General features: G+C 44.6%; 1 protein-coding gene across 3 annotated transcripts in view; it reads left to right on the forward strand.

Annotated features, from left to right (window-relative positions):
• The window catches only part of MAPKBP1 (mitogen-activated protein kinase binding protein 1), a 99,160-nt gene that overhangs the window by 27,105 nt on the left and 50,113 nt on the right, over positions 1-21,942 (forward strand). For all 3 annotated transcript variants that reach the window (XM_031044543.2, XM_013127716.3, XM_005143922.2), the window contains exon 2: positions 1,832-1,923. In XM_031044543.2, the coding sequence (XP_030900403.1) occupies positions 1,832-1,923 (92 nt within the window). The remainder of the gene's footprint in view (positions 1-1,831; positions 1,924-21,942) is intronic.

Below are 21,942 nucleotides of genomic sequence, written 5' to 3' on the forward strand. Positions count from 1 at the left end.
CAGCTGTAGAAACCTGGGGTTCTTCTTTCTGTGCATTTGTGAGGCTGCTTTAAAAGTAAATGTGTTTTGAAGTATTCTTAACAAGCTTAGAAGAGCAGATACCCTCCTTGCATTCCTCACTCCTTCCCCCCAGCATTTTTGTTCCAACATTAAGATGGAACAAAACTGTTTTCTTTCCTTACCAGTGGATTTGTAAATGCATTTTAATTGTATGTTCTTATACATAATGAAAATCCAGTGGAGTTTTGTAAAAGCCATGTGTCCAGAGATACTCATTTTGCAAGGGAAGGGGACAATTTGGTGTGCTCTTACTGTCTTGAAGTATCTGAAGTATATTATTACTAAAAGGAAAGCAAAAAGACCTAGTTATTCCAGAGACTGGGATATGAAATCTTCTGCTTTCCATGGCACTGGTTTGAAGGGAGGCCAAATTTGAGCAAACTGAAGCATGGATGGCTCACTTCAAGTGGTGGCACCTCAGCCCTGCTTTGCCTGTTGAAGCAAGGTAGTTCTATGTATGGGATTACTTCTGTCACCCTCTCTAGTAACCTGGGCCATGAGCTCAATGAGGCCTTATTTCTTCATCCTACAGCTGAATTCCTGAGCTCTGGTGAGCTGTGTGGTCAGGGTGGCGTGGGAAACCTGCCCTGCCCCTGCCTTTTGTGCGCCACATTGGTATAAATACAAGATGTTAGTCTTCAGGGCAGCTATTAAAGATAGTAGTAATTATTACAATAGTAACTTCTTCTGCTGCGTCCGTGCCCTTAAGGCCTTAACCAAATGTGACTTAGATGATAATAATTAAAAACACAAGACTGTGACCCAGTAAAATCCTTGAGTTTAGCAGGGGCAGCAATGCTGACGAGGAATGTATGCATCAAATATATAATAAATAAAATCAAGCTGCACAAATGTAAAGGAAAGAGAACAATTTCATGTTGCTCAAAACAACTCCAGGGCTGGGAACTGGTTTGTGCTCAGAGGTTGAGTCCTTTCATGCCACAAATTAGATTTTGTGTAATCCCACTGCAACCTTTTACTTTGGGTTAGTTGCTAAATTCTGATGCTTTCTCTGCCAGGGAATGCTCCCCAAACTATTGTGCTGTGTCTATCTGTTGCCCTTCCTTCCCCTTTTGCTTTTCCCAGCTTCTTGCACAGAGGCTTGGCTATGAGTCATTGTATCTTCCAAGTAGCTCTTCCCAGTTATGTTTCTCTTCCTAAAAATAGTTGAGATCTTTGCTCAGGGGGAAAGCAACCATTTTGGATTACAGCTCTTGCATGGGTCACTGGTATGCAGGCTTGTGAACCCAGTCATGTAAACTGTTCTGTCTCGAGATTTGTGGGGAGGGATGCCCTGGTCCACTGGATGTCGTTTCCAATTCAAGCACTATTCAGTTCTGTCTGGGACAAGGCTGAGGCACCTCCCACTGGATGGAGGAGATAAAGAGAATGGAAATGATTTTTGGGAAGGGGCTCTGGAGAATAAGTGGCTTGGTGCTCTTCCTGGGAGGATGGGAGTCAGTGGGCAGCGAATGTGCATCTCAGCTTTTCACCAGTACGTTCTGCTCCTTGAAATCCTGTCTTTGCAATTCCCTGACACAGACAAAGTAGTCAGTGGATTGGTGACTCCTCTTCTGTACTCCAGTGATATTTTCCTGTGCCTGTGTTGAAAACTGTTGCTTCTGTACCTGCATGCTTGTCAGTGAATTTCTAGGAGCTGCAACTCTTCCCAGTGCCAGTGTGAACTAGATCATCAGCATCTGTGTATGGGTCCATTTGAACTGCACTCATGTTTCATAATACTTCTTGTTTTCTTTTTCATATGCACTAGGTGACTTTGGAGAAGGTGTTGGGGATAACTGTGTCAGGTGGCAGAGGACTAGCCTGTGACCCCAAAACCGGCCTCGTTGCTTATCCAGCAGGGTGAGTCACTAACCATGTTCTTCAAAGCTAAGATAAACCAGGACTGATGAATCAACATGATAATTCAGGGTGTTTCCACTATGGTCTTCTATGGGAGGGCTACTTACTGTTCTTTAGTCTTTTAACACCAGAGAATGATGAGACCATTAATGAATTGGAAATTGAGAGGGATTGTATTTTACCTGTCAAGTTTTAATGGGATTCCTTCTAATGGAACCACTCTCCTTCCTCTTGCTCTAAGCTGGGAGTTAAATGCATTGTGGTGAACTTAAACATAACTCAATGTGATTCTCAAGCCAGTGAGTACCTAATGGAACAGGTGATACTTCCAATGAAATGATAAAAGCCTTCTTGTTTATGTCCTGCAGTTTATGACTTGCCATGTTCCTCATCCAAATGCGGAGAAAGATTTCAGGTTGACAGCACCTTGTACGTGTGTTCTCTGGATTGCAGCACATCTATCAGCTGCAGTCTAAGTCCAAATAGAGCTATCCAGGAGAACTTGATGGACAGCAAAAGAGCTACCTAGAGGGAGATAGCTGAGGATTGGAGAGGTGGCTTTGTGAGTTGCATGTTTAACAAAATCATAGACATCCGGGCCCAGATTCTGATCTTGCTGAAGGTAGATCTCACTTGGAGGGTACGTGTCCGTGGAGGAGCCGAGCAGATCAGAGTTGATGATCTGTGGGATGGGACTTCTCTGAAAGACTGTAGCCCTGTAGAGGTCTCATAATGGGATGGCATTTTGAAAAAGCTAGGAAGGAAAAACGTTCTACCCTGCCAGTGGAAGCATGGCTGTTGAGCTCAGGTATATTTATGGCTTAAATGAAAAGATACAATACTGTAGTGGGAATAGATTGGGAAGACAGAAGAGTGACTCTTCAGGAAAAGCCTTCACTACCTACTGTAGCACCATGTGGGGATACTCCAACTGTCTTGGTTGCAGAAGTTCATATAAGCTTGGCTCTTCCTCTGAGCTTGTTTATTCTGGTGGTCAGCAAGCTAAAGGAGAAGAGGAAGGGCGGTATCTCCAAGTGGTGCTGCATTGACATACTCTTAAGATGTGAAAGCTGGAATTAGAAGAAAGGAACTTCCACAACAATTGTAGGTGTTTGCAAGCATACAAGAGAGAGGTTAGCAATACTTGGGGGTTCTGTGTTTGCGTCCAAAAGGAGAGATTGGGTCAGTAGAACTGGCTAGAACTTTTTGTCCATCCTGGTGATATCCTGGTTCACAGAATCATTGTGTTTGGGGGGCACCTCTTGAGATCATCTAGACCAATCCCCATGCTCAAGCAGGGTCACATAGAGTAGGTTGCCAAGGACCAGCTTCTGAATATCTCCAAAGATGGAGACCTCATAGTCTCTCTGGGCAACATACTCCAGTGTCTTGACTACTCTCGCAGTAACAAAACCAAACCAAAACCCCAAACAAACCAAAACCAACCAAACAATAAAAAGGTGGGGTGTTTGTTTTCTTCCACTTTTCCTTTGTGTTCAAATGGGATTTCGTGTGTTTTGATTTCTGCTCAGTGCTTCTTTTCTGTCAGTGGGCAGTCTGTTAACTGCAGACAATTTGAGATTCACATTTGCACTTGGCAGCATCCTTTATGCTTCAACTCCTTGGAGCCAGGCAAATCCATTCCAATGTGTGTTGCTTCTTCCTCTGCATCTTTTGTGGCACTGAATATGTTGATGCTTAAAGAGTTCAAGGAGAGAGAAGAAAACAAGTGCATTAAACAGATGTTTTGGGCTCTTGGCATGGCTAAAGCTATATTAGTTTTGTTAATAGTGATGTCCTATAATGAACTTGTGCATGCCTAACATTGATTTAATTAAGCATGAGAACACCTGAGAATTCTTTTGGGTAATTAAAAGGTTACATGGTTCCTTAGGGCTTTACCGAGGAATTCTTGTTCTTACTTGGTGGTGGTAGCATCTCCTGACCTGGGCAGGAAACCTATGGAGTATACCAGATGTGTGCTGTAGCAGCTTAATGGCTTATGTGACTTGCTGCTTTTGTGCCACATCTGGCCTGTTTTTGATGCTGCTGTGATTCGCTGCAGTCAAGACAATCTGGAACAAAGCTAGCACTAGTTAAGAAGTCAAAACATGAGAGGGGCACAGGTGCAGACCTCACTAAGTCAATGCAAGTTCAGTTTGATTTTGGTGGATTCTTTTCACATTCTCATTCCCTTTAAATTTCTCTTGATTTGCAAGAATCCTGGCAATTCTGGCACATTGCCTTATATGTTGTTTGGTTTTGTTTCTATTTGTTTGAAAGTACTGGTCACTGAAGCTTCTTACATGAGGCTGATGTAGCAGAGTGGTTATGGCTCATGCACATGTGGTTCATGACCTGTCCATGCAGCTTGGACCAACTTCAGCTGTGCTCCAGGTATTCCAGTGATTTCCTCACGTATTGAAGATACTCTGCTCATGTTTTGAGGTTTCACAATCCTGACATGCAGATGCTTTGCTCCTCCAGTCTGTCCTACCCCCAAAAGCTGAATTTACGTAATAACTCTGTATTTTCCTAAGAGCACTTTCAACATACCAAGATTCATTTGGTTAAGATCAAAACAGTTGCCCCAGGCTTCCTGACTTCATCCACACCAGGCATACGAGTAACTATGAGAGTGAAAACTTGTGCATGGGAAGCTCTGGTGTTCTTTGAGCAGAATCTTTACTCTGGTCTCTGTTTTGCCTAAAATCATTAAAAAATCACCCAAACCCTAGCAATGCTGTTCCTGAATTTTCTCTTTCCTCGAGTTTCTGAATCTCCTGAGGGAAGCAGTTCCCAATGCAGTGCATTCCAACTGCACAGTCGTGCCGAAGACCCAAATGTTACATAATTATTTCCTTGTCACTGGCTTATGAACCTTTTATTCTTTCTTTTCTTTGACCCTAATTGAGGCTTTCTGTCCAGCCATGTGTGACAGCAGCTTTGCTGACCCTGGTAGTGTTTTGGTGGGATGCTTGTGTTACAGGAGATCTTTTCTTCATTTCTGCCATAAAGGCTAAAGGTACTTGAGTGCTGCAGATACTCTGGGTCATTACTTTTATATAAGGTTGTTGTCCTGGGAGATAAGACGATACAGGAGAGAAAATTACATCTCGAAAGTCTTATCTGCTGCCTGCACTTGCCTGTCCTTGTGCTGGCAAGTGAAATAAACCCAAAGTTGCTTAATTTAATCTCTGTTTAGGGTTATGCAGGGAGTATCAAAACCTTGTGGGAGGAGTGAGTGGGACAGAAATGTACTTAATATTTTACTTTGTGTGGCAGGACCAATGCTCTGCTCTCCTTTCAGTTTCTCCTCCCTTTGCTTTTTCCCCACTCTTCTCTCATTTTGGTTTATTCCTTTTCTTTTGCAGTAGCTGGTTGAGATTCTGTTCCCTAGAAACAAGGAGAGAAACAAAGCTCAGAAAATCCACTGAGGATGACTAGCATTAAAACAGGGAAAAAAATAAGGGACATGGTGAAATGTTTGTCCATTTAAATTCTATACCAGCTGCTCAGATGGTTTGAGTCAGCTTATCTGGTTTTGGTTTGGGGGTTTTGTGTGCAGTTGTTTTTTAAGCCCTGTAGTTTGCTAGGACTGACCAGTTTATTTTGCTTCTCTATATTCTTCTTTCCTTGGCTCTCAATTAGTTATGAGAGCTGGTTGGGAACCCTGTCTGCATATGAGATATTTGCCTGCTTGAAGGAGCAGCCTGTGCTTTTTCTTCCATAGGAGCAGAAACGTAGTGCTTCAGTGTGCTGAAGTTCAGTGTGCAATGTCGCTTAAACACTGTTCTCATAGGTTCTGGCCAGCTTAAGCTTCTCTCTAGCTTTTCTTATCAATTCCTAATAGAATTCAGATAGAATAGAACTCTGATAGAATTCAGGGGGTTTCCACATTACTTTTTCTTGCTGGGGAAATTGGTATTTCATACATAGCATGTGTGATGAGTTGATTGGTTTTGACATGCATAGTATTCCCTTCCTTCAGCTCTCTAGAATAGCTCTGTACATGCCGCAATTCCACCTGAAGGTATTACTATAGTGAATTTATATATAGTGAATGTATTTAGTTATTTAATATAGTGAATCCTGTCTGAGACATAGTGAAATGAGTTTCTTTGGGTTTTTAGGGGTTACTGTAGTCAGTACAGACATAGCCAGCTTTGTGTATGTGAAGTACATTTGCTGAAGAAATGATTTGGATGCCCCCATGTTCTGTACCATTTCAGAATGAATCACCCTTGTTTGTAGATAGGAGAGATAACAAAAAGAGGTGCTATACAATCCAAGGTAAGATGAAGATATTAATTCTTTTCTCCTGCTGCTTTTTGCTGCAAGATCTTGTTGAAGAGCTAGACTTGTTCTTGCTTCAGTTTTATGACCTTGAGGTATGTTTTGAGATAGGGCAACTAATATTCAGAAGGCAATAGTGGTGTGATGTGTCCAAAATCAGCAAACTGCACAGCTGCCCAGCTCAAATCTTATTTATTTCTTACTATGCTGTGCTTGCTTAATGTCAGTGCAGCAGCTTCTCATGTGCCAACCTGCGCTGCAGCAGAATCGAGCTGCAGTCTCCTCTTGTTTCACCATGTCTCCCTCTTGTTCCATCCCTCATCCTTGGCTGATTTGCAGTACTGAGTGAAAGCCCCTTAACTCTGTCAACCCTTTTGATTCATCCCCCTCTTGGCTCCCTGTCTACTGATCCAGGGAGGTGAGTGTGAGAACCTGCACTGTCAGGGCAGTGACCATGGTCTGTGTCACAGCGAAGGGAAGAAGGGGATGAGCACAGCAGGAAATGAGTGACTTGGTTTTAATCCAGCCAGGAGTCTGCTCAGCACGTGTGGAGCTGTCTCACATAATTGAGTGGTAAATACCTCTGGGAGCTGAAAGAGTGGGGATTTATCTTTTCCAGGAGTGGTTATTGGTTTGCTCCCATATACCTCTTTCCAGTTCCAGTAGATAGGCTGTAAGGCTAAGTGGTTTCCAGCCCATCCGCATGTGGAGTCTCTTGGAAAGTTTGAATCATAATTTTCCATCGTTACATATAGATTACTGCATAACATAATAGATTATCATCCTAGAACAATTTCCTTTTACCTTAAGCTGCATATAACCCACAATGGAATGATAATATTTAGGATGAACATTGTGTACCTTTACCAGACATGATGCTGCCTTGCTCTTTCTTTCCTCTTTAAAGTGGAAGGTTTTAGTCAGTGGGGTACAGGAATGAATTGTGAGAGGCACATCTAGCAGATTAAGTGAATGAGGCAAAATGCAGTTCTGAACTTCAGTCATTCAAGACTTTATGACCACTGTGGGCAGGTCAGAATTGGTGGCTATGTGGGCAGTGAAATCCTAATTTGTAACATGACAAGTATTCCTGCCTTATTTCAGATTGTATTTTCTTTTTCTTGGATGCTCCATCCCTGGCAGTGTTCAAGGCAAGGTTGCATGGGACTTCGAGCAACCTGCTCTAGTGGAAGGTGTCCCTTCCCATGGCAGGGGTTGGAACTGGATGAACTTTAAGGTCCCTTCCAACCCAAACCAATCTGTGATTCTACGATTGTATGATTCTCTTTGCTGATTGATCACTTTGGTTGGACACCACAATGGTAGTTGCCTTCAGAAAGCTGTAGATACACAGAAGGAATCTACTTCTTCATAGTGCCCGTGCACTTTTTGGGTACATATGCAGTTTGTGCAAAGTTCTACTGCTCTGTGGAGGTATGGTTCTTCAATAGTTTTCCCCTAGCATAAATCCTAGTGCTGTTGGGCTGTATCCCAAATGCAGCTTGAATGGGTTACAGGGACATAGAAATGCTTGAACTGCTGGGTTGCTAGTAGATAAATTCAGTTTGCTGGTGTTGGGTCCTTCAAGTTTACCTTACCCAAACCTCTGAAGAAGAATTTCTGGGCCTTCTTTTTATGTCCTTTTCTAAAGGAGCATCTTGTGGCATTGTAAAGACTGTAGAAACCTATTCTAAAATGAAGAGAAGCTCTCATCTGTGGTTCAGTGACCAAAGAGGTGATGAAAAGTAGCCAAACCCTTCCTTCCCCTTCCTCAGCAATAGCAGATTTTTCAGAAAGAAGCAGGGATACTTCTTTTCACTCTTAAATATCCCTGTCTGAAATTTGCAGTGGGGGGGAAAGGAGCATATCTGCACTAAGGCATGGAGACCTGAAGTGTAAAATACTTCCTCTCATTCCTTTCTTTTATTAATGCTGATTAGACAGGGAGGGTGGGCTGAGGAAGACTAATGCAGTCTTAGTTTCTGGCAAGTGAACAAACTCTTTATACTTGGAACAAGAGAATAGAGATCCCCTTGGCAACAGTGCTCTGTTCTCAGGCCAAAGAATCATAACTTTGATATTTTAATTCGCAGAGGTGGATTTAAGGGGACTATGGCTGTTCTCTTGCACTCATGCTGTTGGCCTGGTTGATTCACAGGTAACAGCCATGCAGTTCTGGAGCAATTGCCCTCTTCTCATTATGGTAGCAGCTGGGTTCAGTTCTGAATCTCCCTCAATCACTTCAGACAGAAAAGACCCTGCATAATGGAATAGGTGTAGTCTTATTCATCTGAGCTGTTTCCATGTACATCTAGGCAAGAATTCCTACATTGGTTTTAGCTTGGTCTCCCTTTTTATGAGTGCTGGAGACTCTTTCATATTGAATCCATGTCTGTGTAATAGAACTGCATCTAGAAAGTAGAGTTGTTTGCTAAGACCTTGTGTATTGATCCAGTTCAGCTGTAATCTCACTTGGTTTGGCAGAGGAGATGAAGAAGCAAACAAAGTGGTACCAGTGATCACCTAGAGCTGTGGGAAAACTCCCCTGGTTTGAGTCCTTAGCAGATGGAGTCAAGCTGGTCGAATTGACTTTCAGGCAGTTTCCATCAGTTTGTGTTTGTGTGTGTGGGGGCTTTTGATGCCTTGTCTAATTAATGTAAGATCTTTACCTGCAACAAACTGAGGACATAACAATAGGTAAGTTCTTAAATAATGAGGTGGCCGCGAATCTGCAAACCTGCAGCAAACCCAGCAGAAAAGGGAGAAAAGTAGGACAAAACCTCAGAATAGCTGGGCAGAAAAGCTTATTACTGAGCCACAGGGAGATTTTGTCAGGTCTATCCCAGCAGTGCTGCTGTCTGTGCTGCATGCACTGAAATTGCAGGATGCTGTCAGGCTGCTGGAGGGAAGGTACTGGGAGCGTGAGCCCTTGACTCTTGAGAGCTCAGCTGCTGGTTAATGGTTAATGGCATCTTTGCCAGAGGTGGGGTAGGTTGAAGCTCTTGTGGACAGTGGGAATCTTGTGGGATGCTTGGCTTCAGTCTCTGTGTGACTTTGTGCCTTGTGTCACAGTTGGTATTGAAAAACTAGTTAGGGCAGTGCTGGTACTTGGTGCTGCCAGCTCCCTTTGGGACAAGCTGTTGTTTTTGCAGTACATGGAGCTCTGGTTACTTCTCCAGGATGCCATAAACCAATCCAGCCTTCAAGTTACAAGGGGGTGGGTTGCTGTTCTGTAACCAGCTGCGACAGCATTGGGACAAATAGAGATGAAATGTGATGCTTTGTCCCACAGTTACTATTTGAGGATCTGACAGCAGCAGTAAGTCTGATACGACATCCTCCCTCAAGCTAGCAGGTACCAACATGTCTGTTTATCTCGTTTTCCACAGAAGCCACATGGTATGAGCCCTTTTCCCCCAAATGCTTCCTTTATGCACCCCATCCTAAGCCTTTGTTCACTCATGCTTCTGTGCTGCCTCCTTTCTGTCAGGCACTTGGGAAAGGTTGGACTCTGCATCCCTGCTCAGCATATGGGTGTGCTGCTGTATCCCAATGTCATTATAAACCCTCTAAGTGAGGAGCAGCAATCTGTGCTTTCCTCTTGCAGCACATCCAGTGGGAGGACCCCCCCTCCCTGCTGACAGGCTGTACCCACTCTCTGGGCTCAGGGATGAATTGAAGTCTGGTGACACTTTGTAGCAGAGTTTGCTGCTGTTTAATAAACCAACCACCAAAACAACCCCAAAGCAAATCCCTAAAAGCCACAACAGGAGCCTTGTTGTGTTCAGATTGCCATATGGTTTTGGACATTTAGACTGAAATGAGAATTTTTAATGGGAATGGTTCAATTGCAATGAAGCATTTTGGAAAAGGCTTCACAGATTTGTTCACTGGGAATTTTGTGGAGAGAGGGAGTGTGTGAGTGGGAGCACGTGCCTTTCCCAAGGACAAATTGCCTGAAAGCATTTCCCTGGGATATGGGCAGTCCTGCTTTGAGCTGAGCAGTTCAGAGATGGCTGGTGAACTGTATTCCTCCTTCTGCTCCTCACCTTCAAAATTGCAGGGTTGGGGGCAGGAGAATCAAAATAGTCCAATCCCCTCCTTCAGTGAGCACGGACATCTTCAAGCCCTGTCCAGCCTGACCTTGAATCTTTCCAGGGATGTGGCATCTGTATACAACTTCTCTGGGCAACCTGTGCCAGTGTCTCACCACCCTCATCATAAATAAGATGTCTTCCTTATATCTAGTTTAAATTTACCCTCTCAGAGTTTAAGACCATTAAACCTTGTCCTGTCACAAGAAGGCCTACTAAAACGTCTCCATCTTTCTTACAAGTCCCCTTTGGATATTGAAAGGTTGCAATAAGGTCTCCTTGGAGCATTCTCTTCTCCAGGCTGAACAACCCCAACTTTCTCAGCCTTTCCTCATAGGAGAGGTGCTCCATCCCTGTGATCATTTTTATGGCCATCCTCTGGACCCTCTCCAACACGTCCATGTCTTTCTGGTGCTGAGGACTTCAGAGCTGGACGCAGTACTCCAGATGGGGTCTCACCAAAAGTCTGTTGTTCTGTATTTAGGCTGATAGAGTCTGTCTGAAGGACAGAAAGACTTTTCTGATAAAAGGCAGCAATGGGGAAGAGGCAATGTATTGTAGGACATGGAGAACTGAGACTTTTTCCCCTCTATTTTTAGTGTGCCTTAGGACTGAGTGGAAGAGAAAATTACTGTGATTCTCCCAGCTTGCACCTTTATCTAAAAATAAAACCTAACAGTTTTCTAGTTTGTTCCTTACAGAGCTGTAGATAATAGAAGCTGGGTATTAAACAGGTGACTTGGGCAGGGGGAAACAAAAACCCAAACCTTAAAATGTTCTGTCTTGTACAGCAGTCCTCAGCCTTGCTTGTGCAGATGCTCTTCTCCCAGCATCACATACTAGCCAGCCCTCAAGGTGGTACAGGCCACAAGGACACGTTGTGCTGCTCCCTAAGAGCCTCTGCAGGTTTCACGTGTGGGACATGAGCTCAGGTGATGCGGTAGGTGTATGCACAGAAAGCTGAAGATATGATTAAAGTAAAGAACACCAGATGCTGCTGACTTCACTGCCTCTGTGTCCTCCTTTGTACCTGTACCCAGCTCTGAGCAAGCCAGATCTTGTCAAAGGGAAGAGAACAGAAGGGACATCACTGAAAAGAAATGCTCTCAGAATGGTTTTGTAGAAGGAAATGGGATAGAGCTTGCAAAAGCATCTCTTCAGTCACGCATTTTGCAGAGTTTTTACGTGCTATTTCTTGGATTACTATGCACCTTTGAACTCTGACCCCGCAGAACCACAGCATGGCACACAATGGTCTTAACTGTAAGCAGCTTTTGTGCTTAACTGACAGTGAAGCTGGGGATATTTTTAGTGTAAGAACGAATTGCAGGACCAAAGAAGTCTCCTTGCCTGCAGTGTGTGTGCAGGCAGCATGAATGTGCTCTCACTTTCAGTGATGGAAATCCTGGAGAGGGGTTTTCATCCTGTGTATGATGCTGCAGTGGTGTGAGTGAGCCCTAAATGAAGTTTGGTGGTGTGGTAGGGCACGTCTGGTTAGTTCACTTCAGCTCTAGACTGCCTCGCACAACTGGTGTGGCAGGTCCAGGCACTATGCAGTGCCTGTGCAATGTTTGCTGGGGGCCTAGAAGTACTGGCTGAGCCCTCAAGTATGATTATGTTAGAGTGTGGATTCTTGCTGTTGCCAGAAATGTTAGTGGTGAAGAAAGTGAGACCAGGGATATGGGAATGCTTTTATCTTTGTGAGGCTGTGGTGAAAATTCTTGTGACAAAGAAAAGCACTTCCCTGTGTTGGATTCCTGAGGCTGTGAGCAGGGAAAGGTAGGGCTGCTTGGAGGAGTCCTGTGTGCTTGCTGCTCTTTAGGTTGCCTGACGAACCATGTTAAGAACTATATAGTACATACTTGTTACTGCTTCCATTCCACTTCCCTCACCAGGAGAGTGTTATCGTGCCTGTCAGAATAGATACAACAGTTGCTGGTTTAATGATTAGATTGGTCGTATTTGACTTTAACCTGCCTCATTAGGAGAAATGCTGACCGTCCTCAGTCTTTCACTGTGCCAGTTGTTCTAATTTGAGCTTTAAATTGAGAAGAGGCAAACTGGAAATAATCCCATGTAGATGGTTAATTTGTTACTTTGTGCTTTGATCTCATTTTGCAGCGTGTGAACTAAGGGGAAGTCACTATTTAAAAACCAGGGGAAAAAAGGAGGCAGTCCTGTGGCAAGAGTCACTTGCAGTTTATGTGCAAAGAAACTGAAGTGAGAGAGTAAGCACATCTCCTTTATTTAATAACAGAGCTAAACACTCTGGTAGAGCTCTGCAAGTGGGATGCTTTGACAGGTTTGGAAAGCTATTGCCTGCTACTGAAACAGGGAAGAGGAGTGGTTGTAAAGCTCATGCTGCCTTGGCTGTTTTGGAATGTGTAGGGCTTTTCTCAGCTTGAAGCTCTGCAACCCTGGGGGTTTGGCCATTTCCTGAGAAAGGAGGGGGATGACACCGAGCAGGAGTGCCTGCAAGCCTGTGTACCTGCAGGTAGCAACCTGCTCTCTTCTCTACCTGCTCTGTATCTCCTCAGCAGTTACACCTCCTAGCAACTAGCGCTTTGGTGCAGCAACACAAGCTGCTCTTGAGCCAAGTCCTGAGCTTGCATAAGAGCAAAGAGGGGGGGAATGGGGACTGAATAGCAAAGTCTGGGATGAAAATGAGATACCAGCCGCCTCAGCAGAGCTCCACCCTTTCTCAGAACCGCAAAACAGGCCCTCTGTCTCCTGGCAACCTTGACACAAATCACAGAGTTTAACTTAAAAGAAGTACATACAGTCCAAAGGACATAGCCCATCACTAGGGTGAACAACAGTGTGTCAGTCCTGTTCCTCTTCCTGTAACATGTGGCACTGTAGATGATCTTGTGTTTCACTCAGTGTCAGAAAGGCAGGAGGTGAAAGGTGAAAGAGAATCGTGTTAGGATAGCTAAGAAGTGCCAGGAGGCTGTGTATTCTGGTTATTGTAAGCATGCCCACAAGTGCCCTGACTATTGCAAATGTACGGCTTGCCCCCCCTCCACTGGAAGCTGTTCTCTGCAGCACCAGCACATGTGTGCTGGCCTGTTGTGCACCTGAACTTGGGTCTTTCTGCTGGCAATCCAGGACTGACAGAGCCAGTACCAGATACCAGTCTGTTCTTGCCTTCAGTGTCAGTTGCTGTGCTTCGACAATGCTGACTTAATGCTTCTTAGACTTGGACTCTAACCTGGCAATGTTTCTCTTTGACAAGCCATGTAGATATATGAGAAAGCAAAACTGAGTTTTATCATGATTGTTTCTCCTTCCAGGAAAGCTGTCTTTTTGATCTGACAAGTGATGCTCATTAGCTACACTGAAGAAAAATTTTAGTGCATTTAAAATGCTCTGTGTTATTCTGAGATACAGGCAAAGCAGAAGTGAATGTTCATCTTCCGTTAAAGCCAGAGCTGTCACAAGGCTTCTAAAAAGATAACACAAACAGAATTGAATTTTACCAATCTGGCTACATTTGAGCTGTTCCCACTCTGGGAAGTGGTGGGGCTGGAGCAGGGAGCTGGCAAGAGCTGGCCCATTTGGGCCCAGGAGCTGCAGCAAGCTCCCTGTAGTTTGTGGCACTGACAGTAACCATGGGGAGAAATGGGCTCTCCCCTGTCCCTTGCTTCAGCATGTACCAGCTTGGCTGGGCAGGGCTCAGGATTAGGCAGGGTTGGCAAGAGTTTTTATTACCTCCTTGCTGTCCCCGGCAGCTGTGAGCTATGCCCATGCCTTGCAGGGACACAACTGATGGTTTGAGCAAGTGATTCCGTAACTCCAGGCTTTCCAAGATGCGGGTTTGGGTTTCTATTTCTTGGTTTCTGACGTTCTCCCAGAGCTGCAACAAGGATTGTGCTCGCTGAAGCGTTCAAGGGGAAAAGCTGCTCCAGTTTCTCTGCCGCGGTGGGGGCTCTTGCCTGTCTGCTTTGCAACGCAGGAGAGATCAACGACAGGTCAATGGGCACCAGAGGAGCCTGCCCAGTGTCTTACCCCTCCGGCCATCCTCCCCAGGGAGATGGTGGTGGGGAGGGGGCTAGGAGACAGACCTGCCTCACTCTGCTTCTTCCTAAGGTTAATTAGATGAGAAAGGGGAGAGAGCTAAATTATATTACTACTTGCTTTGCTCCTTTGATTGATGCCACTCGACTATTGACTACAGTGCTTGCTCACGGTAAAACAATTAGAGCCCTGAGGCATCTGCCATGAGCTGTCATGTTCCTCTGCCCCAGATGATTAGTTTGATGTTACCAATCTTTCACCCCACTCCTGAGCTGCTCAGACACAATGAGCGAATACTCTGGCTGCGTTTATGCTGGAAACAGAGGTGTTGGCCAATTGGTTCAAGCAGGATATATTTTTCCTCTGAGACTTGATTTTAAAGGAAGACATTCAGCTTTTGAGGCTTTGTGTCATGGAGGGAACTGCACTTGCAGATAAGTTGGTGCAGACCTGAAGTGTAGAGCAAGATGTTCCTGTTCCAGCCCAGCTGGGTCTGCACATCTCTGCAGGGAGCTGCTTGTTCCCAAGAGGTGACTTCAGAGCTCCCATCTTTGTGTTATACAGTTGGGCTGGAGAGCTGAATTTGCTCAGTGCTTGGTGGCAGATTTGATGATTCTGCAGGAATTTTATTGTAAACTTTGATTCTCTTTCTTGCTTTTCTTTCTGAACTGCTGTTTGCCTGGGGGTTTAAAATATCTTTCTCCTCTTTTTCTTCAACTTGTCTTTCATTGCTGCTTCTTCCCCTAGATCTGTGCATTTTCTTTTCTCTGAGGCACTCTTCTTGGGGCTTTGTTATACTCACTGTTTTCTAGGAGCAAAGATGTGTGTGTATATATATTATGTATATATATGGGCTGTGTGTCCATAAATTAGAAAAGGCAAGAATTTATTGTTGGTAAAACTGCATCCTTACACTGTAATTCAAGAATCATTTTATTCTACTATGAATGATTACAGAATAATGCAATAGAATACTACTATATAGAAGAGGTATTACTTGTGATAACATGGCTAAAACTGTAACACATTTCTTCATTTCTATTTGTTTTTCCTGGCTTTGTGTTCACCTCTCTGTTTCTCCTCTGGATCCCGAAGTCAGTCATTGGAGGGTAACACCATATATCTTTGGCCTTTGTAGCCCTTCACTGGGAGGAGTATGATGTGAATGTTGCTGCATTCTTCCTCACTCCAAGGTCCATCTGGGCGGGTTTTTATGTTTGCTAACACACTTTCATACCTTTCCCTTTCTCGGTTTGTCTGCAGCTCCACGATGCTCCTGAATTCACTGTGTACAGTGTCTTTCATGCATATTGGATATTTTTTTCTTTGTTACCCCATAACTCTGTTTTGCTCAGCTCCAGATCTGTATTTCTTTAACAGACCATGGGTGAGCTGTTCACAGCTGTGAGGTCTCCACTGCCAAGCACGTCCCTCATCTCTTATCATGCCATGCCTGTACTCCTCTACACTGCACCCTGCAACTGCACTTCTCAAAGCCTCTGCTATCATACCATGCCTGCATTTCTTTCCTGTACATTGTGTTAGTTGTAAGTACCTCGGTCTACATACAAGAACTGCTTGTTACTGTTACGTGTATAAAGGTATGATTGTATCACACAAAGATAAACAGAGGTAAAACAAACTAGCCAGAGGTACCTGGTCAGTTACAGAAATTGCTGTCACAGCTCAACCAGGTAAACCAGAGCTGCAGGCAGGTCAGGCAAAGTTCAGAGCGAGCAAGTGCACAAGCCCAGGAAGCCTGAGAGCTTCCAGGCTCAGTACAAAGCTTGCAGTCTGCTGCTGAGAATGGCAAATGTGAGGCTGTCAGCCAGACACTGATGGGAGAGGGACTGGCTCTTGAGAGCAAGCACAGAGGTGGAGCACAACTGGGGAGCAAGAGATCCCTGAAGCAGGTGTCTTGGCTTTGTCTGTCAGGATGGAGAGCTGTTCTCTTCTACTTGTAGAACATAACTCTGGGAGGAGACCTCAGCACGTGGAGACACGTCTCTTCTCAAGAACTAACACAGCATGCTGTGATTCTGTAGCATCCACACTAGGGAAAGTTGCATTTCCTGCCTTAATGCAAAGCTGTCCAGATTTTCAGCCATGTTCCAGCTCTTGGTTGCACCGAGGACCCACCAGGCTCTGCTCAAGGCTTCCTTTTTCTACTGCTTCTCAGTGTCTCCTGTCTGACTGATCAGCACATTTTCTTGTCATGAACAGTTTCAGTGATCCTTTTATTCCTCCAGCCTTCCTATCATCAGCTGCCCATTACTCTAGCCCCCAGGGCTGCTGCTCATTTCAGTGTTCAGTGGGTGTTTGCCAAGAGTGCTGAAACAAAACGTAGCTCTGCAACTCCTGCTCCCAGCCCAGTTGATTTAATGCTTCATGTAGGTGTATTGCTGGCATTGCTTCCCTGCCCCTAGGGAGGTGAGTGGTTTTGCAGAGGAGAAAGAAATGTGGACTCTTGTGTGTGTATTATAGTCAGTCATGAGCTGTATGTATGCATGTGCCTGTTCATATGCCTACATATATGTGTGTGTGCACATGTGTTTGTCATCAGTGCCCTGTGTCCTTTGAAGCTTGTCAGACATGCAAGTGCATGTATGTGCAGATGCTGCTTTGCACAGTTTGGCTTCATTGTTCCACCTACCTTTGATGCAGGCTGGAGGAGAGATGGGAAGGATATTCCACAAGGCAGGTGAAATGGCCTGTCCCTAGTTCTGGTGGGGCAGGTTTTTGTCCCTGGTTTCTCATCCATGAGGGTTTTTATTTCCCTCTTCTAGCTTTGGAGTGTTGAAGGGAATTGGAACATTTTGGAGGTGAAGTTCCTGCTGAATCATTGGTGACTAGGCAGCGTTGAGCCAGAACAATTAACTGGAATCGTTTTCATCTTCCTTGCAATTGTAATGATTCCCAGTTGGTAAGCTGGTTTAAATTTCGTGGTTTTCCTCTGAGCTCTTTTCTCCCCTCTGCTTTCCCCATAGGCACTTCTTGCTCAAGTCTTTCACAATCTGTCTGGCTTAGCCCTTTGCCTTCCAGAAAAGATGCCTCCTTATTGTGAAGTTCTGTGAAAAGCCATCACCCTCCCAAGGGCACTGCCACTGCATCTGTGGCTCCAGTGTGGCTGCTGTGGAGCTGTGCACAACTCACCCAGTGGGAGACAGGACCCAGGCTGTCTTTTGTCCCTGCATCTCTTTCCATGAAGCATGAAGTCTGAGTTTGTTTTCCTGAATCATCACTCTGCCTTATGTTTGCCCAGTGTCCGAAGGGTTGCCAGTTTTAACTGCTCCCTTAAACTGCTTAAACTTTAACTGCTCCCTTAACTCTGCTCCCTTAAAAAGAGACCTTGAAATAACCTGGCATTGGAAGTTTCCATGCTAAGATGAAGTTTTCCAAGGATATGTTCAGTAAGATCAGCTGGAAATCACTGTGTGCAGGCAGCACCTCTGCTCTGGTAGGAGGCAGTCAGGAGGACTCGTGCAGAGATTCTCCTCTGTGTTCCTGGTAAAGCTGAAACTTCAGTGGGGTCTATGTCAATGTAATGAGTGATGTGAATTCAGGAGGCTGAAATGATGGAGAGAGCAGAGGCTGCCTTTGTACCTTTAGGGATTAGCCCTACAAATCCTTCTGGTCAGTTCTGCTCTGCCTTCTTGTAGACTCAGTTTCCTGTGCTGCTCTCCCTTTTCTTGTGTATAGGTGCCCACTGGCTTAAGCTATCTCTGAATGTCAAATTTCCAGAGGCTGGGAGAACAGTCTGGACAAATAGCTTAGAAATCTGCTCTGTTCTTCCCTAGGCTTCTGGAGGCAAGAACCTCGGAGGCAAGGACTTGAGTTTGGCCTGCTTTTTCTTGTGGATTTAGGGCTAGAGTCTGTTCTGTGGTACCTTTGAGCTCCCACTCCTGGAGGCTGAGGGTGCCACATAACCTTTAAACAGAACAAACGTGTCCCTGCTTGGCAAGCAGAAGTTCCTACAGGATTAGTCTAGTGACACTAAAGGTATTGCTTGCTTGCTTTTTCACAGTGGGATTCTTGCTCAGTATTCATGGCTTTTTATTAGCCTGCCTGGTTTTTGAAGTGTGAATTTAGCTGTATCTCTCAGGCTCCCACCTTCCTGATCTTCTTGGTCATGGATTGGTGCAGGGAGCTCTGAAGGCTTCTTTGCTCAGGCAGCAACACCCAAGTCTTAACCTCTCAACAGATACATCTTTCTTCTCAGCAGGCATTTAATTAATATAACTTGCATGAAAATACCCAGTTACATAGCGTGCACATCCTCTCTCTGTTAACCCACTCCCAGTACCGGCTGTGAATTAAAGAAGCTTTTTGGCAGAAAGAGTTGCCACATAGAAAATAGACACCAGCTTTTGTAGATGCTGCTTCACTCTGATCAAGCTTCCCTAGGCAACCAGTGCAGTGTAAAAAGGATTCTGTTCTTATCAATGTCTTTTTTTCTTTTTCTTGCATTTAGTGCGTAGGAAGCTATTGCGCTCTCATTTGAATAGCTTTTGGAGGGGGGGAGGATAGAGAGCAGAGTATAAGCCAGAAATTGAGAAGTGGATTCAAAGGGAAGGGGCTGTTTGCTCTTTTCATTTATTTTTGCAGCAGCATGAAAGGAATATATTGTGGGAAGGAAAAAAGAGAAAGCCAACATTTGTTTTGATGTCTTAATGGAGTTTTCTTTCCTCTGTACAGCATCCTCTTTATAACATAGGCTGCATGCATTTAGGAGAGGAGGACTTGACCCATGGACTCTGCTTCTAGTCATGTGGCCCACAAGATAGGGTAGTGCTGAGTTGATGGATAACTTGGAAAGAAATACTATCACAGGCTTTTAATTCCTCCAAACCCCATGGAAGGGAGGGTGGTCTGCAGAGAAAGGAAAGAGGAAAACTGACTTCTGCAGAAATATGTTTTTTATTAGCTTGCTGAAGAAGGGTGAGGAAGGAGGAGGTAGCTGGGGAAGGCAGCTGAGAACAGAGGGATGCACAGGGAAATGGGAGGACAAAGAGAAGAGAAAAAGACACAGGGTTTTGATAAGAGCAGGAGTGAAGCCAGTAGGAGAAAAGACAGAAGTAAAGGTGAGGGGAGCTGCATGGAGTGGCACACTGCTGCTGACTTAGTGAGTTAGATCCTTCATGTAAATGTGACTGATGTCCCATTCCTCTCCATTCCTGCTTCTATATTTAGCTTAGGGAAATTGCTTCTTTTATATATATATATATATATATATATATATATATATATAATATATTTTATATATATATTTATATATATAAAATATATATTTTTTCCCCCTGTTACTGGAGCCAATGGAAACTGCTGTGACACTTCCCCCCACCCCAGCTCAGCTTTTTAGCTGCATATATGGTGCACAGTTGGGCACATACAACAATAGGGCTGTGCTTTCATGGAGTTTGGAAGCTCTGCAGGGACCCTTTCACCACTTTCTTGTCGGCTGACCCAGATATGCTCCCTGATGGAGAGAGCTTAGGTCATCTGCCAAAACCTTTGACATCACTGTGAGAGCTCATTCTGTTCTTCCGTTGTGTTTGAGGTTATCTGAATGTCCACAAGAAAGAAGAGAGATGACATAGCCAAGTTGTTTTTAAAAGCTGCTTCTATCAGGAAGGTGAACTTAAAGGTGGTGGCATCATAGACCTAGAAATAATACCTTTAAATACCATAGCAAATGGCCTCTGCAGGAATCAGGATGCAAACAAACAGGACACTTAGCTGGCTGATAGATGGTTTGTACAGCAGTAATCCGTACAGCAGTGGAGAGTTTCTAGAAACATCTTGGAAATCAGAATGTACTTGTGGATGTAAAAAGTGCTGTGGTTGTCAAACCCTGCCCGCAGCTGCAGAGGAGATAGGGTTTGTGCTGAAACAAAAGTACTTAACACTGTTGACCTTCTACACTGCCAGTGTGTGCCAAGGTCAGTGTTCTCTGTAGGTCCCATGTGAGGTGCTTTTGGAGCTAGTCTTAGGTTGTGTGTTAACATTAGCATGTAAAAAGGTCTCTTCAGACAAGGATGTCCTGGGAACTTTAATTTGGTTTGAAAGCTTAAGTCTGGGAACGGGGTGGAGAAGGTGAAAGAGGTGATGTGGCCATTATGGAAGTGCAGGTTTAAAGTACTTTGCTTGGTCTACATCCACAATAGGAAGCTAGGAACAAACCCATCAGTTTTCTCTTTGCTTGCATCCTTTCCATCCCTCTAGGTGTAAAATGCTGAATGCAGTCTTACAAAGGAGCAGACAAAGGTGGAGAGTGGATAGATGGGTGTATGCTCGTGTATGCAATTAATTTTCCATGGTAATTATTCTTATTATTTCAACTGCTCTAAGATTAAAACCAGCATAAACAGAAAGGAGTAGATACTTTGAGTCTCCTGAAGGCTTGGTAGCCTTACAGGACTCGGAGGCAGTGTGGAGTAGGTGGATGATCGATCTGAATGTTCAGTGTCTCCATTCCCTTTATTTTGCCAGACCAATTTCCTCTGCTAAGTCAGAGCACAGGCAGAGTAATAATTGTTTCTGAAGTACCTTGTCTGGGAAATCGCCTCAGCTTCTGTTGGAGAACGACTTGCTAGCTGCATGGGGTCTGCTCTGGGGCCACACCGAGCTGAGCTGTGAGTGTCTGAGCAGGCAGTTGAGGCCAGCCTGAAGCATAGGATTGTTTAGGTTGGAAAAGACCAGGATCATCGAGTCCAGCCGTTAACCCAGCACTGCCAAGTTGGCTGCTACACCATGTCCTTGAGCGTCTCATCTACATGTCTTGTAGATACCTCCAGGGACGGTGACTCAGCCACTTCCCTGTGCAGCCTATTCCAGTGCTTGACAACCCTTTTGGTGAAGAAATGTTTCCTCATAGTCAATCTAATCCTCTTGGTGTGACTTGAGGCCATTTTCTGAACAATCGGAAGTGATTAAAGCCCTAGAAGTGGTTAGTTTCTGCTTGTTGAGGAGATGTGCTCTCTAGGATGGAGTAGACTAGAAACCTTTCTAAGCATTTTGAGGGAGCCTGGTTTCAAAGTTCGGTGCTCCTGACTCCCAGAGCAGTATCTGTGTCCCGCTGCAAGATCACTAGTTTGAGGCCTGTCATCTTGCTGGGTGAGGTGTCCTTGGAGTTGGCTGGAGCCTTCACTGCTCTTGTGTATGGCAGACAGGAGAGTGATGGTGGAAAGTCAGCATGGGACAGTAGAGCAGTAAGGTAGCTTTTGTTGGGTAGCAGCTAACTTGAGAAAGCAAGTTTAGAGCACTGGTTTATCCTGTCTGAATGACGTTACTGGCATAGAAGGTTATAACCAATTAGCAAGTTGCTTTAGTCATTGGTTTACAACTCACATAGCAACACACAATCTTGTTTCACTGAGTCTATGCGTTAAAATTACCTTTTCGTGGCATAAGTCAATGCTTGCTGACCAGTAAAGAGATACTGTGATTTATTCCTTCCCCCAGTAGATTGTATTATGGCTCAAACTCTGTGAATTGAGCATAGGGTTGCCTTAAGACAAAGTTAAAATACTCATGTTTGTGGTGGCTGCTCTGGCACTAGGAGCTGTGTGGCTTTCTGAGAGGTTTGTTGCCCTGGTGTGTGAGCTGGCTCTTA

This window comes from Melopsittacus undulatus, chromosome 4 (assembly GCF_012275295.1).
Source record: "Melopsittacus undulatus isolate bMelUnd1 chromosome 4, bMelUnd1.mat.Z, whole genome shotgun sequence".
Lineage (NCBI taxonomy): Eukaryota > Metazoa > Chordata > Aves > Psittaciformes > Psittaculidae > Melopsittacus > Melopsittacus undulatus.